This window comes from Asparagus officinalis, chromosome 1, assembly GCF_001876935.1.
Source record: "Asparagus officinalis chromosome 1, Aspof.V1, whole genome shotgun sequence".
Classification (NCBI taxonomy): Eukaryota; Viridiplantae; Streptophyta; class Magnoliopsida; order Asparagales; family Asparagaceae; genus Asparagus; species Asparagus officinalis.
The window spans coordinates 82,387,350-82,408,699 of NC_033794.1; the positions used below are offsets into that span (position 1 = coordinate 82,387,350).

The 21,350-nt window shown below is 41.1% G+C and overlaps 2 protein-coding genes across 3 annotated transcripts; both read left to right on the forward strand.

The window, feature by feature from the left end:
* On the forward strand, positions 8,755-9,366 carry LOC109836585 (uncharacterized mitochondrial protein AtMg00810-like). Its single transcript, XM_020404537.1, has one exon. The coding sequence runs from the start codon at positions 8,755-8,757 to the stop codon at positions 9,364-9,366; it is 612 nt and encodes a 203-aa protein (XP_020260126.1).
* On the forward strand, positions 11,549-21,024 carry LOC109826783 (serine hydroxymethyltransferase 3, chloroplastic). 2 transcript variants are annotated; one of them, XM_020393805.1, is made up of 12 exons: positions 11,549-11,657; positions 11,992-12,208; positions 14,975-15,170; positions 15,270-15,444; positions 15,558-15,675; positions 16,110-16,222; positions 16,330-16,452; positions 19,326-19,430; positions 19,537-19,623; positions 19,704-19,811; positions 20,393-20,465; positions 20,568-21,024. In XM_020393805.1, exons 2-12 carry the CDS (start codon positions 12,007-12,009, stop codon positions 20,840-20,842), a joined length of 1,575 nt encoding a protein of 524 aa, XP_020249394.1. In that variant the 5' UTR covers positions 11,549-11,657; positions 11,992-12,006; the 3' UTR covers positions 20,843-21,024. The 2 variants fall into 2 exon arrangements, with proteins under 2 accessions (XP_020249394.1, XP_020249401.1); XM_020393812.1 differs by having other exon boundaries at positions 11,550-11,657; positions 12,021-12,208; positions 20,568-20,922.

Genomic DNA, 21,350 nt, shown 5'->3' on the forward strand with positions numbered 1-21,350 from the left:
CTCCTCCAGAAAGTACTATTGCAGAGTCTGTAAACAGGTCTGCTCTCGCCACACAAAGTAGACAGACAACTAGTTGAGTGGGTGGACGTAGTGGAGGTCGCTTTGGTAGATGTGAAGGATGCTTTGGAGTACGTGGTGGATGAGGTGATTGTTCACGAGGAGCTACAGGGGATGGTTTATATGGTCCCTCTATCTATTGTTATTATTGTAAGAACCGGGTCACATGAAATCTTATTGTCCTCAGCTATAGGGAAAACAACCCCAGAGTGCACATGTGGCTACATAGGAGAGTCCTATGAATGAAAACACTCGCCACCAGTTTGAGCGATTTCAGCTCCAGTTATTTTAGTAAGTAAAGAATACTCAATCCTCTTCTACTACAGCTACGCTTGTCCAGACAGGTAAACCCACCGCTTGCCTTACATCATCATCATCTCATACTTGAGTTATAAATTCAGGAACAACTGATCATATGATTAGGAACCGAGGTATATTATTCTCTTATACACCTACCACCTCCTTTCCTTCAGTAGTTTTGGCTAATGGATCCACCACACCTATGGAGGGTTTGAATTTGCTAACACTAATACCCTTCCACTTTCTGTTGTGTTATATCTTCCTCATTTTCTATTTAATCTCTTATCTGTCAGTAAAGTTACTAAAGCATTGAATTGTATGGTCGCTGTATGTGTAAATTTTGATCTCCCGAAAACAGGGAACTTCGTTTGTATTGATAAGAAGGCTTATTACAAACTAATAAATCAAATGTTTACAACAGAAGCGGAGGGAAGGCCCTCCTTGTTTAACGTGGGTTCCTCGGTGGCGATAGGACGCCTCGCTCGGTGCTCGCGCTGAGTCTGCTTCCCTTGGACAATCCGATCGAAGTTGCTGCCGGAGCTTCAGTTCTCAAATGAGGGAGCCCTTGGCGAAGGTCCAGGTTCAACCTTTGGGATATTAGCCAGCCGAATATGCAACGGCCAATCCCCCTTTTCATGCTGGCTGAAGCTGGGTTTTAGTAGGCAAGGGATGACATGGGCCATCCCTTGATTCATGGGATTTGACCATGTGAGGGAGACAGCTTGACTGCTCCTTGAATTATGGGATGTGACCACACGTCGTTCAGAGATATCCTGCTGTTCACCTGCAACAGGAGCAGTCATTCAAGGAGCCATGTTTTACATCACGTCACTTAGGAATGGGAAAGCCCCTCCTCGTATGCGTGACAACGGCTGTCAGATACTCGAGTGGATATGGCCAACTCACTGAGCGCCGGCGGCCCTCCCTTCTGCTTGGACAAGTGAGGTAAGCTGCATTTATGAACGCGCAGGTTGATCTGGCATCTGTCCGATCACTCGTACCGTGAGCAGCCATTCGACGGGCCTGGAGTACCGTGTCTTCTCTCTTCAGGCCGAGAGAGGTGGGAAAGCGGGTTCTTGGTACTCGAGTAGGCTTGGACAGCTCGCCGGGTGCTAGCGGATCCGGCTCTTGACTCAGACAGCCGAGGTGAGCTGCATTTATGAATGTTCAGGTCGACTTGACACCTGCCCAACCATTCGTACTGTGAGCGGCCGCTTGACGGTCTTGGGGTACTGTGCCCTCTCCCTTGATTTGTGGGATTTGACCACTGATGTAACTGTTCCCATACTCCAAGTGGGCAGTTGACAGTGAGCTGGCGAGTCTGCAGCGAGGGTCCGCAGGCGAGCTTAGGACTGTAGGCAGACTTGGGTCTGCAGGCGAGCTTGCAGGCGAACTGGGTCTGCAGGCGAGCTCAGGTGCGCAGGCAGACTTGGGGTCTGCAGGCGGATTTGAGACTGCAGGCAGAGCTGGGGATTGCAGGCTGACAGTGAGCTGGCGAGTCTGCAGCTTGGGTCTGCAGGCGAGCTCGCAGGCAGACTTGGGTCTGCAGGCGGATTTGGGACTGCAGGCGAATTTGAGTTGCAGGCGAGCTCCTGAGCATGGATTGAAGAATAGGCCGTAACTTTCAAACCGTAAGTCGGAATTGGACGAATTATATATGAAAATCGCCTATCTCGACGAGATGGAGCCATCCGAACCAAGCCAAAGGCTTTGGTTCGCTTCCTCCGTTTCGCCAAATTCCTTACGGTTTGGGAGATATCTGCGTTTTCCCCTTTTTCTGCTATTTCGGGCGAGGTTTTAGCAGTTTTGTTCTGAACCTCTCTGATAAGGATTAAAGGCTATTTTTATTGCCTATAAAACCCCCTCCAAAGTTTTCAGACCTGAATCGGGCCGCATGGGGTCTGGAACACTTTGGATATGAAGACTCGTAAAGTGATCCCCGCTCAGATGGAGTGAGGAGCCCTCCAACAAGCTCGGTGAAGCTGACCTCTTCGCTCGCAGTGATGATCGCCTTCTAGGATTTTGAGCAAACCCTCAGCTATCAACGGACTTGATTCGTCTTTACCAACTGCCGTTTGAGTTGGACTAGCCATGCTCTTGCCCTTAGCATGGTAAGTTGTCGAGGAGTTTCTCTTAGGCTCAATGCTAAAATTTCTCCTCTATCCTTAGCCTTTCGAGGCGTTTGGATTAAGGGAGCAGTTTAACCTCGTATACCAGTCGGAGGGTAGGAGCAGTTTAGACTCATGCACCAGTTGGAGTGAAGGGAACAGTTTATACTCGTATACCCGTTGGAGTCAAGGGGGGAAGCTTATCTTCTCTTAGGGCAAAGATGAAGACGAACCCTGATTTGTCTTCTCTTGGGGCAAAGACGAACCCTGAAATAGCAGCACATCGCATAGTAGGCCACTATCAAACAACAACGCCTTTTATGGGAAAGACGGTGCTGGGAGAATCAAATCGTTCAGGGACGTATGAGTGTGACGATTGATTGGACAACATCATTTGCGGGAATGATGGTGTCGGCTATCAGAGGTAATCGTTAACATGATAGGGATTGCCGCGATCGGAGCGACTTTGAGGACCTACCATCCTTTTGAAGAGGATTGGTAAGTTGATTTTGTCAGAGGTGTAGTGTTAACATGACAGTGGGAGTTTATTGCGATTTGAGCAACTCTATGGACCTACCATCCTATTGAAGAGGACTGGTAAGTTGATTTGTCAGAGGTGACCGTTAACATGACAGTGGGGGTCCCGCCATCCTATTGAAGAGGATTGGCGGGGGATTGTGGCTTTGGTCCTAACTATCTGAAGGTTTGACCAAGTGGGAGTTTGATGCAGCCCACCTGAACTGCTAGTCTCGCCTGTTTTGAGCGGTTCGCCATAACCGGGAACCTGGCTCAAGAAGTGGGGCTCGCCTAAACTGTTAAACTTGCCTGATTTGAGCGGTTCGCCGAAACTGGGAACCTGGCTCAAAGAGATGGAGCTCGCCTAAACTGTTAGGCTCGCCTGATTTGAGCGGTTCGCCCGTACTGGGAACCTGGCTCAAGAAGTGGAAGTGTGGGGAATAGTTTAACCTCTTATACCAGTTGGAGGATCAGAAGAAGCAGTTTATACTCGTGTACTTGTCGGAGTGGTAAGGGAGCAGTTTAAACTCATGCACCAGTTGGAGTATAGCTTTGCAGGCCCGTCGTCCTATTGAAGAGGATCGACGGGAGATTGTCAGAGGTGTAGTGTTAACTTGACAAGATCGTCGCGATTAGAGCGACTATGTGGGCCCACCGTCCTATTGAAGAGGATCAACGGGGGAAATTTGGAGGATATGAGGGATCGGTCTCCACTACCAAGGCATCTTGGTCATCATCCCCTCGAAATTCATGCGGGTCTTCGTCACCCATATGCTTGAGCATGCTCTCGACTTGTTCTCCTTGACGGAGTAAGTCTTTCCATGAGCGAGCTTCAACAGCGCCCATATTGGACAGAACGCTGATGGAGAGATTGTTCCGGCACATCTCGATGAGCGTGGCCTCGGAAACTCGATCGCGGGAATGCAACGATCGGTTTCTGAATCTCTTGACAAAGCTGCTTACAGACTCTGTCTTCCTCTGCTTCACAGTTAGCAGGGTGGCCATAGATACTTCTGTGTCATCATCGAAGAATCTGGCCACGAAGAGCCTTTCCATGTCCTTCCAGCAGGTGATGGACCCAGGCTCCAATCTGCGAAACCATTCAAAAGCGACCCCCTTGAGGGTACCAATGAACAGTCGAGTCATAATGGGATCGTTTCCCACTATGTGTCCAGTTTGCGCCTGGAAGTAGTAGATGTGCTGGGTAGGAGAACCCTTTCCATTGAACTGCAGGAGGTCCAGCGGCTCGAACTTTGCCGGGTAGGAGACCGCATCCCATTCAATTGGATACGGTCTGACAACCCCCAGCTTGTTCACATGCTTCTAGAGCTTCAAGGCATCGAGTTGACTTTGGAGATCGTCAAACCTCTTGTCTCTTGGGTTATGGCCCGAAGATGATGCTCCTCTAGATGACTCGGATGAGGAGTGAGAAGGAGTTGGCACCCGCCCTTTGTGCTTCAAGGATTTATGCGAAGCCCGCGAAGTCCTCTCTCTCTTCCTCTTTTTCTCGCTCAGGAGCTGCTCCAACATCTCCTTTAGGGAGTCGATGGTTGCTTGTTGCTCGTCGAGCCTCCTAGACATCTCCTCAGGGATGTCGGTCATGTGCACACTCACGTGCCTGCCTCGAATTGAGCTTGAAGTCTGCGACGTTGCCGTTGCCGAGCAATCGTCGTCGTCGTGGTCAGAGACGGACGTCAGATCCGTGCAGGCAAACAGAGTGGCCACCCCCATTTGGGCGTGAGCGTGTTGGCGAGGTTCAGGCTGGCGAGGTTCACCCGTCAGGCGAGATTGGTACAGTGTGCCTGCGCCTGTCTGGCGAGATGTTGCTTCGCCTTTCTGGCGAACTTGGGCCATCAGGCGAGATTGGTGAGGGCGGAGGCGTATTCTGCGTCGACACGAATGGTTGATTCCTTTTGCACAGGGGTCTGCGAGGATCGTTCATCGACCCACCCAGCAGCTCCTAGACCCGCATTCTCGAATCTTGGCTCGGCCTCAACTGGTTTGGGGGGAAAAGAACCCCCTGCCTCGGCTTGGGTAGATCCCTGAGGCTTGGTTGCCTCGGTTTCTTGGGACTGGGCCACCCGCACGACTCTGCAGTCATCGTGAGATGTATTGCCGCCAGAAGAGGACGATTGTAAGTACCCCTCGAATTTGATCACAAGGGACTCAACCGTGGTCCCTGCAGCAACTTCGTCAGACTGCGCCACCACCAATTCATCTGAATGAACGGATTCTCCCACTGTGGTCGCCATCTTCTGTATGTGTAAATTTTGATCTCCCGAAAACAGGGAACTTCATTTGTATTGATAAGAAGGCTTATTATAAACTAATAAATCAAATGTTTACAACAGAAGCGGAGGGAAGGCCCTCCTTGTTTAACGTGGGTTCCTCGGTGGCGATAGGACGCCTCGCTCGGTGCTCGTGCTGAGTCTGCTTCCCTTGGACGATCCGATCGAAGTTGCTGCCGGAGCTTCAGTTCTCAAACGAGGGAGCCTTTGGCAAAGGTCCAGGTTCAACCTTTGGGAGATTAGCCAGCAGAATATGCAACAGCCAATCCCCCCTCTTCATGCTGCTGAAGATGGGTTTTAATAGGCAAGGGATGACATGGGCCATCCCTTGATTCATGGGATTTGACCACGTGAGGGAGACAGCTTGACTGCTCCTTGAATTATGGGATGTGACCACACGTTGTTCGGAGACGTCCTGCTGTTCATTCGTACCGTCAATGGTCATTCGAAGAGCTGTGCTCTGCATCACGCTACATAGGAGTGGGAAAGCCCCTCCTCGTATGCGTGACAACGGCTGTCAGATGCTTGCGTGGATCTGACCAACCACCGAGCGTTGGCGGCTCTCGTCCCTTCACCTGGACAACTGAGGTGAGCCGCATTTATGAGGGTGCAGGCTGTTTCGGCGCCTGTCCGCTCATTCGTACTGTGGACGGCCATCTGACGGGCCTGGACGAGAGAGGTGGGAAAGCGGGTTCCCGGTACTCGAGTGGGCATGGACAGCTCGCCGAATGCCGGCGGATCCGGCTCCTGATTCGGACAGCCGAGGTGAGCTGCATTTATGAATGTTCAGGTCGACTTGACACCTGCCCAACCATTCGTACTGTGAGCGGTCGCTTGACGGTCTTGGGGTACTGTGCCCTCTCCCTTGATTTGTGGGATTTGACCACTAATGTAACTGTTCCCATACTCCAAGTGGGCAGTTGAGTGAGCTGGCGAGTCTGCAGCTTGGGTCCGCAGGCGAGCTTAGGACTGTAGGCAGACTTGGGTCTGCAGGCGAGCTGAGTCTACAGGCGAGTTTGGGACAGCAGGCAGACTTGGGTCTGCAGGCGAGCTTGCAGGCGAACTGGGTCTGCAGGCGAGCTCAGGTGCGCAGAGCGGATTTGATACTGCAGGCGATCTTCAAGCCGTTAGGCGAGCTCTATAGCATGGATCGAAGAATAGGCCGTAACTTTCAAACCGTAAATCGGCTTTGGTTCGCTTCCTCCGTTTCGCCAAATTCCTTACGGTTTGGGAGATATCTGCGTTTTCCCCTTTTTCTGCTATTTCGGGCGAGGTTTTAGCAGTTTTGTTCTGAACTTCTCTGATAAGGATTAAAGGCTATTTTTATTGCCTACAGTCACATTTTTCCTACATATTGTATTTTTCAGGAACTTGGAACGAGGAAGACGATTAGCACTGGACGTGAACGCAATGACTTGTACGAAGTAAACTTTTCCCCTTCCCAAGTGGCATGTATTAGCTCCATATTATCCTTTGAAGCACATTGTCGGCTTCGTCATCCCCCTCTTTCACTTCTTAAAATTTTGATTTCAGGTTTAAACCATGTCGATTCTTTAAAGTGAGAGTCATGTCAACTCGAAAAATACCAACAGGTGTCTTACCTGAGTCACGTCAATAAGCGAGTTAGTAACCCTTTTGATTTACTACATTCCGACGTATGGGGTCCTTGTTCTTTTCCATCCAAACTAGGTTTTTAGTATTTTTTTTTAGTTTTGTAAATGACTTTTCTCGCATGACTTGGATTTACCTGCTGAAGAGTTGTTCTGAAGTGTTCTCTGCCTTTAAAGTTTTTTGTGCTGAGGTTAAAAATCAATTTCACACTACCATCAAAACATTAAAGACAAATAATGCTAAGGAATATTTTGAGAGTTCTTTTATAAAATATTTGGAAGAAAATAGAATTTTACATCAGTCTTCTTGTACTTACACACCATAACAAAATAGGATTGCTGAGCACAAGGACGTACAATTGCTAGAAATTGCTAGGACCTTATTATTTCATCGTCAAGTTCCAAAACATTTTTGGGGCAATGCCATTTTGACAGCATGATACCTGATCAATAGACTATCCTCATCAATCTTACAGAATAAAACTATGATCTCTCTTTTATATCCAGCTGAAGACGCTTTTCATTTACCTCCTAAAATCTTTGGGTCTCTGTGCTTTGTTCACAATCATAGTCCTCAACAGACAAAATTAGATCCATGATCTCTTAAGGGTGGCTTTCTTAGATATTCTCGGACTCAAAATGGTATGGATGTTATTGTCCTTCCTTGAATCGATATATTATTTCAGCCGATCTTGTCTTTTTTAGAACAAACCAGGACATGTTGTCTTTGATAAATCCTTATATCCTCCCAATAATTATGACTACCTTCTTGTTCAAAAAACCACTATCAATGTTCCTTCTAAGGCTGCTGTACAAACTGAACTACCATCCAAATTTACGGAACCAATTCAGATTTATACAAGACATGCTGATTCGCAACCTGAGCCATCGTCTTAATCCACCCAAGAGCCTGATACACTAACAAGTCAAAATGTGTCCATACAGCCAAGTGCTCAGGCTACTGATGATCTCTCTATTGCCCTCCAAAAGGAAAAAGATATTTTCTCGAAGTTCTCGGTATCCTCTTGTACACTATGTCTCTTACGCTTCATTAACTCCATCATATTATTCATTCATATCTTCTTTGGATTCTCACTCGGTTCCCAAGAATTTGTCACTCGGTTCCTAAGAATTTGTCAGAAGCTCTGTCTAACCTATGTTGGACAGTGGCAATGCAAGAAGAAATGATGGTCTTAGATAGAAATGGGACTTGGGATCTTGTTTCTCTACCGCCAAGGAAGAAAGCGGTTGGCTGCAAATATGTTTACACCGTAAAAGTAAATCAAGATGGTTCTCTAGCTCTCCTCAAAGCTCGACTAGTTACGAAGGGGTATTCACAGATATATAGCCTTGATTATATCAATACATTCTCTCCTGAAGTTAAAATGTCATCTGTACACATTCTTATTTCGCTCACTGCTCACTATCACTAGCCACTACATCAGTTGGATGTTAAAAATATATTCCTTAATAACATTCTTGATGAGGAGGTTTATATGGAACCACCAAGTTTTGTTGCTCAGGGGTAGTGTGGCAAGGTTTGCAGATTAAAGAAATCTCTCTATGGTTTGAAGCAATATTCAAAGGCTTGGTTTGGACGTTTTGTCGCTGTTGTCTAGACCTTTTGTCTTCATTGTGCTCAGAAAGACCACTCAGTTTTTTGGAGATTTCATGATGGAAATGGATCCTTTTAGTTGTATATGTTAATGACATTGTCATCACTGACGATGATGCACAGAGCATTAGTCATTTGAAGAAATATCTACAATAACAATTTCAAACTAAGGACCTTGGAACCTTAAAATACTTTTTGGGTATCGAGATATCTAGATCAAAGAAGGAAATTCTCTTATCCTAGAGAAAATAGTACTCGATATGCTGCTAAATGTTGGGATGTCAGAATGCAAGGGCATGGATTCACCTATGGATGATAAAATCAAACTACTATCAACTCATGGGGAGTTACTGGAGGATACTGAAGAATACATGCGACTTGTATGGAAACTAAACTACCTAACGGTCATGAGACTGGATATTGCATATTCTGTTAGTGTAGTCAGTCAATTTCTCTCGGCACCTAGTAAATCTCATGTGGAAGTTGTGAAGAGGATTCTTTGGTATCTCAAGAAAACTCCAGGAAAAGGAGTAATCTATTCAAATAGCAATCACACAAGAATTGCAGGATTCTTAGATGCAAATTGGGTAGGATCTCATAAGGATAGATGGTCAATTATTGGGTATTGTATGTTTCTTGGAGGGAATCTCATATCATGGAAGAGTAAAAAACAAAGTGTAGTCTCTCGATCTACAACTGAGTTTGAGTATCGAGCCATGGCGAATTTGATTTGCGAGCTGATCCGGGTTAGTGATATACTAACAGAGATTGGTTATCCTTTGGAGTGTCCCATGAGCTTGTATGGAGATAACAAGGCCACCATTTACATAGCTGCAAAACCGGTGTTTCATGAGAGGACAAAACACAAATAGTTTGATTGCCACTTGATTCGAGAGAAGTTGGAGAAGAGAATCATTAGAACCAAGTAAATACCATCAGACCATCAACTTGCAGATATTTTTACTAAATCTCTTGGGAGAACACGAGTGAATTTTATTTGTAACAAGCTAGGCATGTATGATATGTATATTCAGCTTGAGGGGGAGTGTTGAGAGTAGTTGTTGAGAGTAGTGTTTACTTTTGTTTAGTCCCACATAGGGTAGGGACAAATTTCTTTGTTTCCCTAAACACTATAAATAACATCCTTTAGAGAGAGCTAATAATCTCACTAGGGTTTTCCCAAACTACATTTGACAACCGACTCGTCAACAAGTACCTTTTTAGGAATCCTCTTCAGAAATTCTTTACTTGTAAAATTTGCACTTGGGTTGCTCTAATACCATGCCAATGACCCTATCACTACGTCCAAGCTCTAATGTTGCAGTAAGGGTTCGGGAATTATAAGTTTTAGCAAGGCATGAGAAAGAAGGGTTTGCATTCTCTCTGCTACGAACACTATGGTAGACCACTACCTTTAATCATACATTCTTTTACGACTTAATCAACCCTTAACCTTCCTTTTTTTTACACTACCTTTAGTCATACATTCTTTTACGACTTAATCAGCCCTTAACCTTCATTTTTTTTAAAAAACATGATGGTATTTCATAAAGAAACCACAGCCGATCTATCAAACCTTATTAGCTATCTATCATATGTTAATTTAACTGGAAATATGAAATAAATACGGGTTTTCTGATAACCGTCATTCAATTTCTCATTTATTTTAAAATAAATCTCACAAAAGACACTAGTTTTCGCCGGAACAAAAGACTCTAGTATTGAAAGAAGTCATTAGTAAATTTTTTTAAGTTATACCAAATAAGTTCCTCTAATTAAAATATGTTATTTTAACATATAATTAGCTAAGCAATCGTTTGTTATTTTCATTATACTCGTGTCGTTGTTGCTGGCTAACACCGATAATCGTTGGCCACAATCTTCAGTAGGCCTGAGCTGTAACTCGAAGGAATTTGGAGCTTTTCACAAAATCAGAGGACACTTTGAAACAAAGAAGAATTGGAGGATCCATATTAGACAAATCCAAATGGGGAACATCTTTATTTTGAAATTTTACATTTCACAAGAGAGAGCACTCTAGGGTCTTAGGGCTGATTTGTATTACTGGAGCTTATAATAAGTTGCTTATATGAATAATTTATAGAAATAACTTATATAAGCTGCTGAAAATAGTTGTTTGGTGGTCATATATTTAAAATTATTTTGAAAATTAGTTTAGGTGTTTGGCAAAACACTATTTAAAAATCATTGCCAAAAAATTAAGACTATATATGGTATACAAAGTAAAAACAAAACAAAAGTTACTTTTAAAAGCATCTTGATGTTTCTAAAAGCATTCCCTTAAAAGTAGAAGTAATTTTAATAAGCAGACAATTCTTTTTTTAACCTAACATCACTATTGATTGTCTTTTTTTTAAAAAAAATAAGCAGAAACATCCTTAAAAAAACAATGTCAAACTGGGCCTTAGTAATTTGTGTCATATTGTCAAATTCCTCAAAGCTATACTAGGGTCAGTCATGACTCAGTTTTTGAGATGAATTGCTTCTGTTAGAACAAAAATAGGTTTAGGGGCATTTTTTAACCTAACCAGACACGTGTTCCGTTTTTTCTAAACAAAGATCTATCCCATTTTTAGGAGGCACCCTGAGTTTCCAAAATTACAAAACTTTCTAGAATTTTTTAAACATTAGTCCCTCAAGTATTTGATAACTTCATATTAGTCCCTCAAATCTTTGAAATTGCTCATAACATGTGTACCTCAAGTCACAAAAAGTCTCTTACATTGGTCCTTCAATGACCAAAATGTTTTAAGCTCATGTTTCCCCCCAAAACACGTGTTCACAAAAACATAAGATGAGGGTCATTTTGGTCATTTAGGGACCAATTTACATGACCCCTACAATTTGAGGGGCTTATGAGCAATTTTAAAGATCTGATGGACCAATATGGAATGATTGAAGATATAAGGGGCTATAATAAAAAAAACCACAAAATTTCTAATTTCATATCATATATTACCCCAGATTCTCTACTAGCTTATGGGTTCAGCGGCCCAGGCCCAATCCAACCTCTATAATCGCTGCATTTTCGGCGGGTATTTTCGGGTTTTAGCCCGAATACAGTGAACGAGTTCCAAAGCCATAAACCTTGGATATTCTTAGGAATAAGAGGGATGGGAGATATTTTCTAGCTAATTTCAAGGTAAAAAAAATCCCTTTTTTTAATTAGATTTATTTTGCCCCCTTTTTTGGGTATTTAAGCGAGGTTGGTTTGCTTGTATCGCTTCCCTTTTTAGAGGAAATTGTTGAATTAATTCTTTAGGTATAATTTTATTAATATTTGGGTCCGCTGGGAATCCTTTTATGCTGGAAACAGGAATGTTTTGATCTTTGTATGAATAACTGTACTTACGCTTGGCTAACATTTTCGCAGTATCCAATTTATTTTCCGAAATAAGCAAAATTGGTTTAAGAGAACCCGATGAATTTAGGAGAAAAAAGGGTTTTTCCCCTTTAACCTATCCTAATTTTTGTAGGGTAATTTTGTATAAATGTCTGCATACAGTGGAGCAGTGATGGGTTCTCTTCATCAAACTTTCTGTACTAAGAATCCCGGGTTGTGTTCGAAGGTCTTTACTACAAATGAGCATCGGGTTAGCTTTTCTCGGCGATGCAGGGTTTCTAGTGTTAAAGGGAGTTTGGTCACTGGAACACCATCTTCATCTGCTTCAACCCAAGACACAGTGACTGGGGGTATATATCCATACTTTTTTAGACCATGTTTGTTTTTGTTATAGTGAGGGTACTATTTAAAATGGAGAAATTTTTTAAAATCAACCATTTTGAGAATTTAATCAGCAAAAACGACCTTCTCTCTTAAAAATGAGCAAAATCGACCGTTTTAGCCCTCGCGGGTAGAAAACGGTCGATTTTGCTGAAGGGTTTTTTTAATTACACGGGACTACTAGTCCCATGTAATTAGGGCCTGTTAATCCATCATTAGCCATGCCAAGGAAATGGAAAATGGACGGGACTACTAGTCCCGTATAAATTGGCTGCTTAACTAAGGCTTTAAATTACACGGGACTAGTAGTCCTGTGTATCGTAGAAATTGCATTTCAGCAAAATCGACCGTTCTCTCACGACGAGCAGTCGATTTTGCTAATTGTTTCCTAATCGGGTCGTTTTTGCTGATTAAATTCTCAAAATGGTTGATTTCAAAAATTTGCCCTTTTAAAATAGTCCTGACCCATCTTTATAGCCATCCTTTTTTTGTTTGGACTATCTTGAAGTAGGGGCTACTTAATACCCGAATGGGGCTACAGTAAACCCATCCCGCCCCCATCTTACAATCCAAATACTATCTAGGGGGATTAATAATTAAAAAAATCCATACCCTTCTAGTTCTAAAGATATTTTTCTGCGATTTTATTCTGTTGGTAGTTTATTTTTCAGCAGTTTTTTTTCTGCAAATTATTTTCACCGTATTTAATTTAAAAAAATGCAACATTACTACATTGCTTATCATTCTTAAGAAAATGAATGGTTTGCATTAAACATACATTCTGCCATGGAGGAGGGATAGTAATGAATAGCATTGAACATTAGAATATAAACTTACATTCTGCTATGAAATAATTAAGTACAGCTTGATAGGGAAATAGTAATAATTCTCTTTTGTATTGTTTCAATGCTAGATACTGGTGTAAGAATAATATTGTAATTATTATTTAAAAAAAGATTCAAGTGTATTTTTATTGACCTGTTTAGTGTATGATTTGCATTGCCTAAAAGTGTTTGATAACTCCCCCTGCCCTCCGACAAACCCCCTGCCCCCCCCCCCAAGCAGTGCCTTTAATAAAATAATTAGTTTTTAGAGGAAAGAAAACAAAATAATATGCATTTTTAATGTGATATGTTAGACAGAAGTAGCCTGGCCCCCACCTGGCGGGTGACGCTCCGTCCTCTAGGACGAGCTGCCGCGGATGGTGGGGTCGATCGGTTCTCAGTGCCCCTAAAAACAAACACCAATATGGACTGTTTTAGTTAATCCGATTGTTAGTACATGTGAATACAAAGATTGGATTGGACTAAAATAGTTCCAATATAATCTTGTCTCAGTACTATAATTTAGGGAATACAACACCTTCTAGTCCATAGATAAAAAAAACAAATGTGGCCTTAAGAGTTATGTTACCAACTTTACCATGGATAGAGTTGCTTACACATTGTAATGTGGAGCATTGTGAGAAGCATACATCTAGAAGTTGCATGTTATTGCTGTGACTACTCCTTTAGTTTGTTGTTATTGTAAGTGCATAAGTAACTTGGTAGCTTGAAAGGGTTTGATCGGTTCTGGGGAAGTTTTTTTTAAGGCTTAGCGTCAAGCTCTGAAGATAAGTTTTGAGGTTCAAGATTGAGGCTTTGTGTAACATGGAACACTCATTGTATGGGGAATTCCTTTGAGCCGTAGGTCATGCCCTTGTGCGGGGCGTTTGGGTTATGTCTTGATATTATCGTTATTAGTGAGAGGTCGCTACTATTTTCATTTAAGTAGTTTGATGTGCTATTGCACTTTAAGCTTAAGAGTGAATGTATGGTTTAGGAGCAAATTTGAACACATGCCAGTTTTGTGCTTTATTTTTACTGCCAGTACTGCTTATCGTGAGCCAGGATAAAGAAGGGCTGTGTTAGTTAGTAGAAAACCAACGTAAAACATAGCTGGATCTACATGAAATGAATGCCAAGGAAGAATAGGATTCATGCAGCCGAACCTGAAAATTAGGATAAAGCCTTTGTTGTTGTTGGACCTATGATCCTCTGTTTTGTTCAGCACCAACACAAGTCCATAGATGATAGTGGTATCCCTGTCTTTGCTTCTTTCTGTGGCTTCATTTTATTTTCAAGATGGAAACCAGGAGACTTATGGCTTACAACTTAGTGCATATGTCTCTCTTCTGTGAAAGTTATATACCTTATTTTATGTTTTAAAAGTTAGAAATGTGGGATTCTATAGTGAACCGCAACCTGGATTCAGTCATTCCGGGTTCGTGTCCACCGGGTTCATGGTGGACACTTCACCGACTCCAGCCACCTGATTAGAATTCCAACCAGCTTAAAGTTTGAAAAAGCAACTCTTTTTCAAAAGAAAAAAACAATAAAAAATGTGAGAAATTAAACTAATGAAGTATGCAAACCTTAGCTGCAATATGATTCTCAAGGTTCTTTTACCATTACTCTTGCAAAACCTCTGATTCCTACATTTAAGAACCAAACCTAAAATGTACCATGTTCCCTGCCGTACTGTGTAAGCCTTCCCTCTCAATACTCTTTTTTCCCCTTTTTTATTCAGAATGAGTAAGAGGATTAAGGCTACCCTCTCATACTCGATTCCTAATGAGTGGCATATGACGCTGCTCTACCCGTCCCCTGAACCGGAACGAACCGGGTTCCATGCAACTATGTTTTAACCTCAAGCAACATCACTTTTGCTTAGTCTGATGCTCACATCTCCTGTAGAAAATGTGAACAGCTTTGTGGATTATCCCCTTGAGGATGCAGATCCTGAACTTCATACACTTATCCAAAAGGAAAAACAGCGACAATTTAACTGCTTAGAACTAATTGCTTCTGAAAATTTCACATCTCGGGCTGTCATGGAAGCATCTGGTTCATGTCTCACCAACAAATATTCTGAAGGATTGCCTGGTAAAAGGTAATTTATACAACTACGACCCTAGATAAATTTGGTTTCTATACTGTTTTCTCCTTAATAAATCTGGTTCAAGTTTACTTGCTTTTTAATCTGATTCAGATATTACGGAGGCAATGAATACATTGACCAAGTGGAGACCCTCTGCCAGAAAAGAGCTCTGCAAGCATTCCACCTGGATGAAAGCAAATGGGGTGTTAATGTTCAGCCATTATCTGGTTCTCCTGCTAATTTTGAAGTTTACACTGCTCTCCTCAATCCTCACGATCGAATAATGGTATAACTCAATGCTACTATTTCTTGTCCATAGCCTTTTGCCCTCACTATGTTCTTCCTTCGACAAGCATATTGAGTGCGTTTGGAGTTATCTGTGGTCGTAATTTGATGTAGGGCCTTGATCTACCTCATGGAGGCCACTTATCTCATGGCTTTATGACTCCTAAAAGGCGAGTGTCAGGCACCTCAATATTCTTTGAATCCATGCCATATCGCCTTGATGAATCTACAGGTTAATCACGCTTTTAAAAAAAGGGTTAATTACACGTAGACCCCTTTTAGACTTTAGTATCAGTGTATCACTATTTTGAACTTACTACCTTTGTAGTTTCATTGTTGCAGATAGACCCCTTTGCTTAAATATTTTTACTCTTTTACCCTCAGATAGACTAACTAATTTCACCTAGGGGCAATATAGACCAAAATTTCACCCAGGTTGATAAGTCAACAAGATATAACCCGGGGGAGGGGGGTGGTCTATATGAAGCAATAGTACTACAGGGTTAGTAAGTTCAAAACAATGATTCTAGAAGGGGCTTATGTGTAATTAACTCTTTTAGTAATGATGTCTAATTTAGTTTGCACATACACTTCTTTTTTCTTTTTGTAATTTGCATATACATTTTGTTTATTTCTGCTTAAAACTTTCCATTCACTTCGAATCAGGCTATGTTGATTATGATATGCTCGAGAAATCAGCTGTCCTTTTCCGACCAAAGTTGATAATTGCTGGTGCAAGTGCATATCCTAGGGACTTTGATTATCCATGTATGAGGAAGGTATATGTTCTAAGTTTTTTATATGTTCTGAGAGATTGATGTTGTCATGAGTTTTTTTATGCCCATCTGTATCAGGATTCTGATGCCAACTTAACATAAATTACTAGATAGCAGACTCTGTGGGAGCATTTCTTATGATGGACATGGCTCACATCAGTGGGCTTGTTGCTGCTTCAGTTGTTGCTGACCCCTTTGAGTATTGTGATGTGGTTACCACAACTACACACAAGGTATGAAGTAAACACTATCCAAATATACTATATTTTAACATTATCTTTGTTTTCGTTATGCAGGCAGTAATATCATATGTATTTTGGAAATTTATCCATCTTTTAAATTTCTGATAGGTACTTTGTATGATTCAAAGGTGTTATTTTCTACAATGTAAATAAGAAATACCTGCAAGTGATATTAAAATCATTGCACTTTGTGCAGCAATAGTAATATCTTGCCTAAGTGCCATTAAGTCTTTCGTCCTGCATGTATATCAATGTTTGATCTCAGCCAAATTATATTGGAGAATCTACAAACTCCATTGTTGTAATACCATACTTTGTGATGGTGGACCAATTTTTTATTTGTACTTTTCTAAGTCAATTGAAACACATGTTACTCTAATCTAGAATCTGCGTTTTCAGTTTCGATGTTATACTATCCACGTTGTTTTCATTTAATAAATGTGAACTTCATTAATATGTGTAAAATCTTTAACATCATTCATGTGTTTTTGTTTAAATCTTTCTGATGGACTGGGGGAAGTTGATAACGATGTCATGCTTGATTAAGATTTATTTATGGATTGCCATCATCTTCACCATTTAAGGGGGTGTTTCACAAGTTGAGAGTGTGAAAGTTCCCTTTTTTATTAATGACTTTTAAATTTACATTAGCATGCTAGTGAAATACAATGTTTGTTTAAGTATAAAGTTATTGTTGGAAGGACAAAGGTGGAGATGATGTGGCAAAATAGGAGTTACTAACAAAAAATATAAAGGGAAATCGCCTCCACGCCTGTGTTTTAAAGGACAAGCTTTCCCCACCAAGGAAAAAAAATTCAACTGTCTTTAACTCCTGAACTTTTAATCCAGAGAACACCTTGTCCCCACCACTATCATCAATTAACCCTAAAATACCCCTCTTTTGTCATTTAACAGCTGACAGTGAATTATCTGGCGTACTTGAATAGACTTTCGTCGTTGTCTTCTAGGTGTTTCAACCAAAACAACCACATGATTCCAAATAAAGGAGCTCATTTTTCACATGATGTTGGATGTAAATGTTTTGTTGGTGATTACCACTCAAATGAACAGAAGAAGCAGTAATGATGGCGGAATCATTCAGTGATATTGATGTACCCCCCCCAAAAAAAGGAGTAAAATTAACAAGAAAAACTCTAAAAGGAACAAGGTCTGTTGTTTAAGTCAGTCACATTGATGCGCAAGTCAAATTTTTTTTTTCTTTCCTTTACTCCAAGTTCTTACATCTGATTCAATCAATAGTTCAAGGCTGTGGTCAAATCATCAAAACCCTAGAGAATTGCTTCTTACAAGCAAATGAAAAAGAAAGGAACAAAGATTCACATTTTCCAGGGCATGTTTTCCTAAGAGAACCGGCGAATTCTAATGAAATTTCGAGGACATGCATCGACGATCTCAAAGATACTTTGGAGGAGAGTGGTTTTGGCAAGAGGGTGTTGTTACGGTTTGGTTTCTGGGGAGTCTGATTGTCGCCGGTCAGAAGACAAATCGACGGCAATATGCCTCTTTTTTCTCTGGTGGGTAGGACGATGTTGCTGGTGTTGAGACTCTTGGTGGGGACGAAACAGGGACTGGTCCGAAGAGGGTATGGGGTATAGAATTGGAATGAATTTTTGTATAGAGATGTGTGTTGTCCCAAAGATGCTTTTATGTCTGTGTGTGAGGTGGGGGTGGGGTGGTTATAAAGAAATATAACGTTCTGGGGGTTAGAAGCAGTTGAAATTTTTTTCTTGACGTGGGAGGTATGACTTTTAAGTTTTAAATTCTAGGGAAGTGGAAGCAGTTTTCCCTAAATATAATAAAGGTAAATTAATTAAAAGTGGTGCCCAACTTTTCACTTTCATGTGACTTCACCTTTCTTTTAGAGGAATTAATTGCATTAAACTCTATGAGGTAAATTTTTTGCACATGCAAAGTAATGCCTAAAGTGTTAAAACGTGAGTCACTTTCTCACTCTCATTTTTGACTTGCATACAAACGAACACCTCCTAGCCCTTTTCCCAGCAAATTAGGGTTGGCCACGGAGCAAAAGACTGCTTGAATATTGGGAAATTTTTACTGATAGGTCTTCAACTTGAAATCAAGAATGAAATTTGGTGTCAAATACAGAGGCAAAGAAATTGTGGATAACGTATGAGATTATCATAAACATAAAAGGTCATTTGGTGGTAGGGACATCTCTCTCCATCAAGCATTTTTTTTAAAAAACACTCAATGGGGAAGAACCTCTCATAAATTCTTATTGAGTGGGAAGATTGTCGTTGAAGGTTGGTAGATTTTCTATAGGGAACTGCAAAAATACTTCTGTCTGAGGAATTGACGGGGAAGATCACAAGATATTTGTTGTAATATGGGTGAACAAAGTAAAAGCAGGAAGAAGCATGTATGTAGATGAAACAGTTGGTCTCTGTGATTTCTTACTGATTTTTGTGACCATATGAATTTGATGCTGTATCATTTAGTTTAACGTTAATTTTATTATCTTTCTTTGAGGGAACAGGGTTTATGTACGGTTACTGACGTATTAATTGTTCTGATATCTGGAAGCTCTAGCCACCATCTATTCCTAAACCATGAAGCAGTCAATCATAATTTTATTAATTCAATAATTTTTTTTTTGTAATGATAATCAATGGCAGTAGTTTCTAATGCATCCCCTTGTCAAATTGCTAGCTTATTGCTGAGTACTAGTGAGTTCACTACACTTGGAAATTTAAGTGGAGAAAAAATTACTTATTTACAGTCAAAGTGATAAAATGCCTACTCATCTCTCCCTCACATTCTTTAACTTCTTTCATCTACATGTTCAGTATTTATAATCTCACAGTTTATGTGGTTCAATACAGTCATTGCGTGGTCCAAGAGGTGGTATGATCTTTTACAAGAAGGATCCAGTTCTTGGTGTTGATTTAGGGACTGCTATAAACAATGCTGTTTTCCCTGGTTTGCAGGTATGCACGTTCTATAATCCCAAGAAATTTTCCGACTAGTGTTTACATGTCAATGATGTCATTAGTGATATGAAAAACATTCAAGTTAAAAGTCTTTTTTTCCTAGGGGGGTCCTCATAATCACACAATTGGTGCACTTGCTGTGTGTTTACATCATGCCCAATCACCTGAATTCAAGACTTATCAGAGCCAGGTACTATATTTTTCTCCTGCCTCTGTACTATGATATTCATTTTTTGCCCTCTGGGCTTCATATAGCTAATAATTTTGCAGGTGATATCCAACTGCAAAGCTTTGGCATCCAGATTAGTCGAACTCGGTTACAAATTAGTTTCTGGTGGAAGTGACAATCATCTTGTTTTAGTGGATGTGAGACCTCTGGTATGATCATGCATTTTCAGTTCTATGCTTGCTTGTCAATCTATATCCTTAGAAGCTGACATATCTTTTCCATTAGTGTCATGAATGTTTATGTTGAGTTATGATAATTTGACTAAAGATTATCATTCATCTGACAGATATTAATGTTTTGTGTACATTTAAGTTAACTTTATATAAGCTATGCAACTTGGCTTTTCATTTTTCGTCTTTCCATCGAGAACCAATGTGTGCCATTTTTTTTTAAACGTATTGTATGTTGATTATTTATTATAACATATCTACATGACAATTCCATTAAAAAAATTAAAGGGCCTTTTCGATATTAGTCCTCAAATCTTGCATATTTTGAAAGTAGTCCCCCAAATCTTCATATTTGAAATTAGTTCCTCAAATCTGTTAAATGCTTTGAAAGCAGTCCCTTTGTTACATTTCCCAGTCCAAATTGTTAACCATGGTTGTGTTAGTGATTAACCAGGAACGGTTAATTACCAAATTATCCTGCGGTTGATCACTCGGAAGAAGCCCACATATTTAATTAACATCTCTCTTCCTTCACTAACTCACACGATTCTCACTTATAGGGTATTGATGGAGCTCGTGTAGAGAAAATTCTCGACATCAGTTCTATCACACTGAACAAGAACTCTGTTCCTGGTGAGAGAACACATAAAGTTCTTTCTTCTATAATCTTTCTGTTTCATTCATCTACACTCATTCTAACTGGAAACCTTATTTTATTTTCCTTCCATCTTGTAGGCGATAAGAGTGCCCTAGTCCCTGGTGGGATCCGCATTGGGACACCAGCGATGACTACTAGAGGACTGAAGGAGAAGGATTTCAGAATGGTTGCCGATTTCATTCATGACGGAGTGCAGATTGCGCTCACAGCTAAAGCTCGTGCCCCAGGAGCAAAGCTCAAAGATTTCATAGATTTCGTCGAGTCTTCAGATTTTCCCCTTACGAATGCCACTTCTGAGCTCAGGAGGAGGGTTGAAGCCCTCACTAATCAATTCCCCATTCCCGGCGTGTAGAGTAAAGAACTTATAAAGGTTTTGAGAGTTCTATGACATTGAGAAATGTTCAATGAAGTTTATCGTGGGATATTGCGACAGTGTAAACCCAAAAGGGTTTTTGTGTAGAACGTTGTGCTATTACACCGAATCAAGTGTATCAACAATTTATACAATTCACATTAGTATTATGTTTAATAAGGGCCAGTTTGGCAATTCTGCGCTAAACCGGTCGTAGGCTAAACCGATTTAGTTACGGATCAGGACGTAGGTGGACCAAAACAAAACTAGCTGAAGTCAACCAAAACAAAACTAGCTGAAGTCAAAACCGGTTGGAGTCAAAAAACGTTGGCCTAACAAAATCAGTTTTAACTCTTGGTTCAGTTTTTTAGCCACTGGAACCATGACAAGCTGGTTTGTGACTTCAAAAGCACTTCAGCTTGGGTTTGAAGTTTGGAATGGACAAGCTATTTCTACCGTATCATTTGCGCTGGCTTCAGACTCGATAATTGGAAATATTTGATGTGCA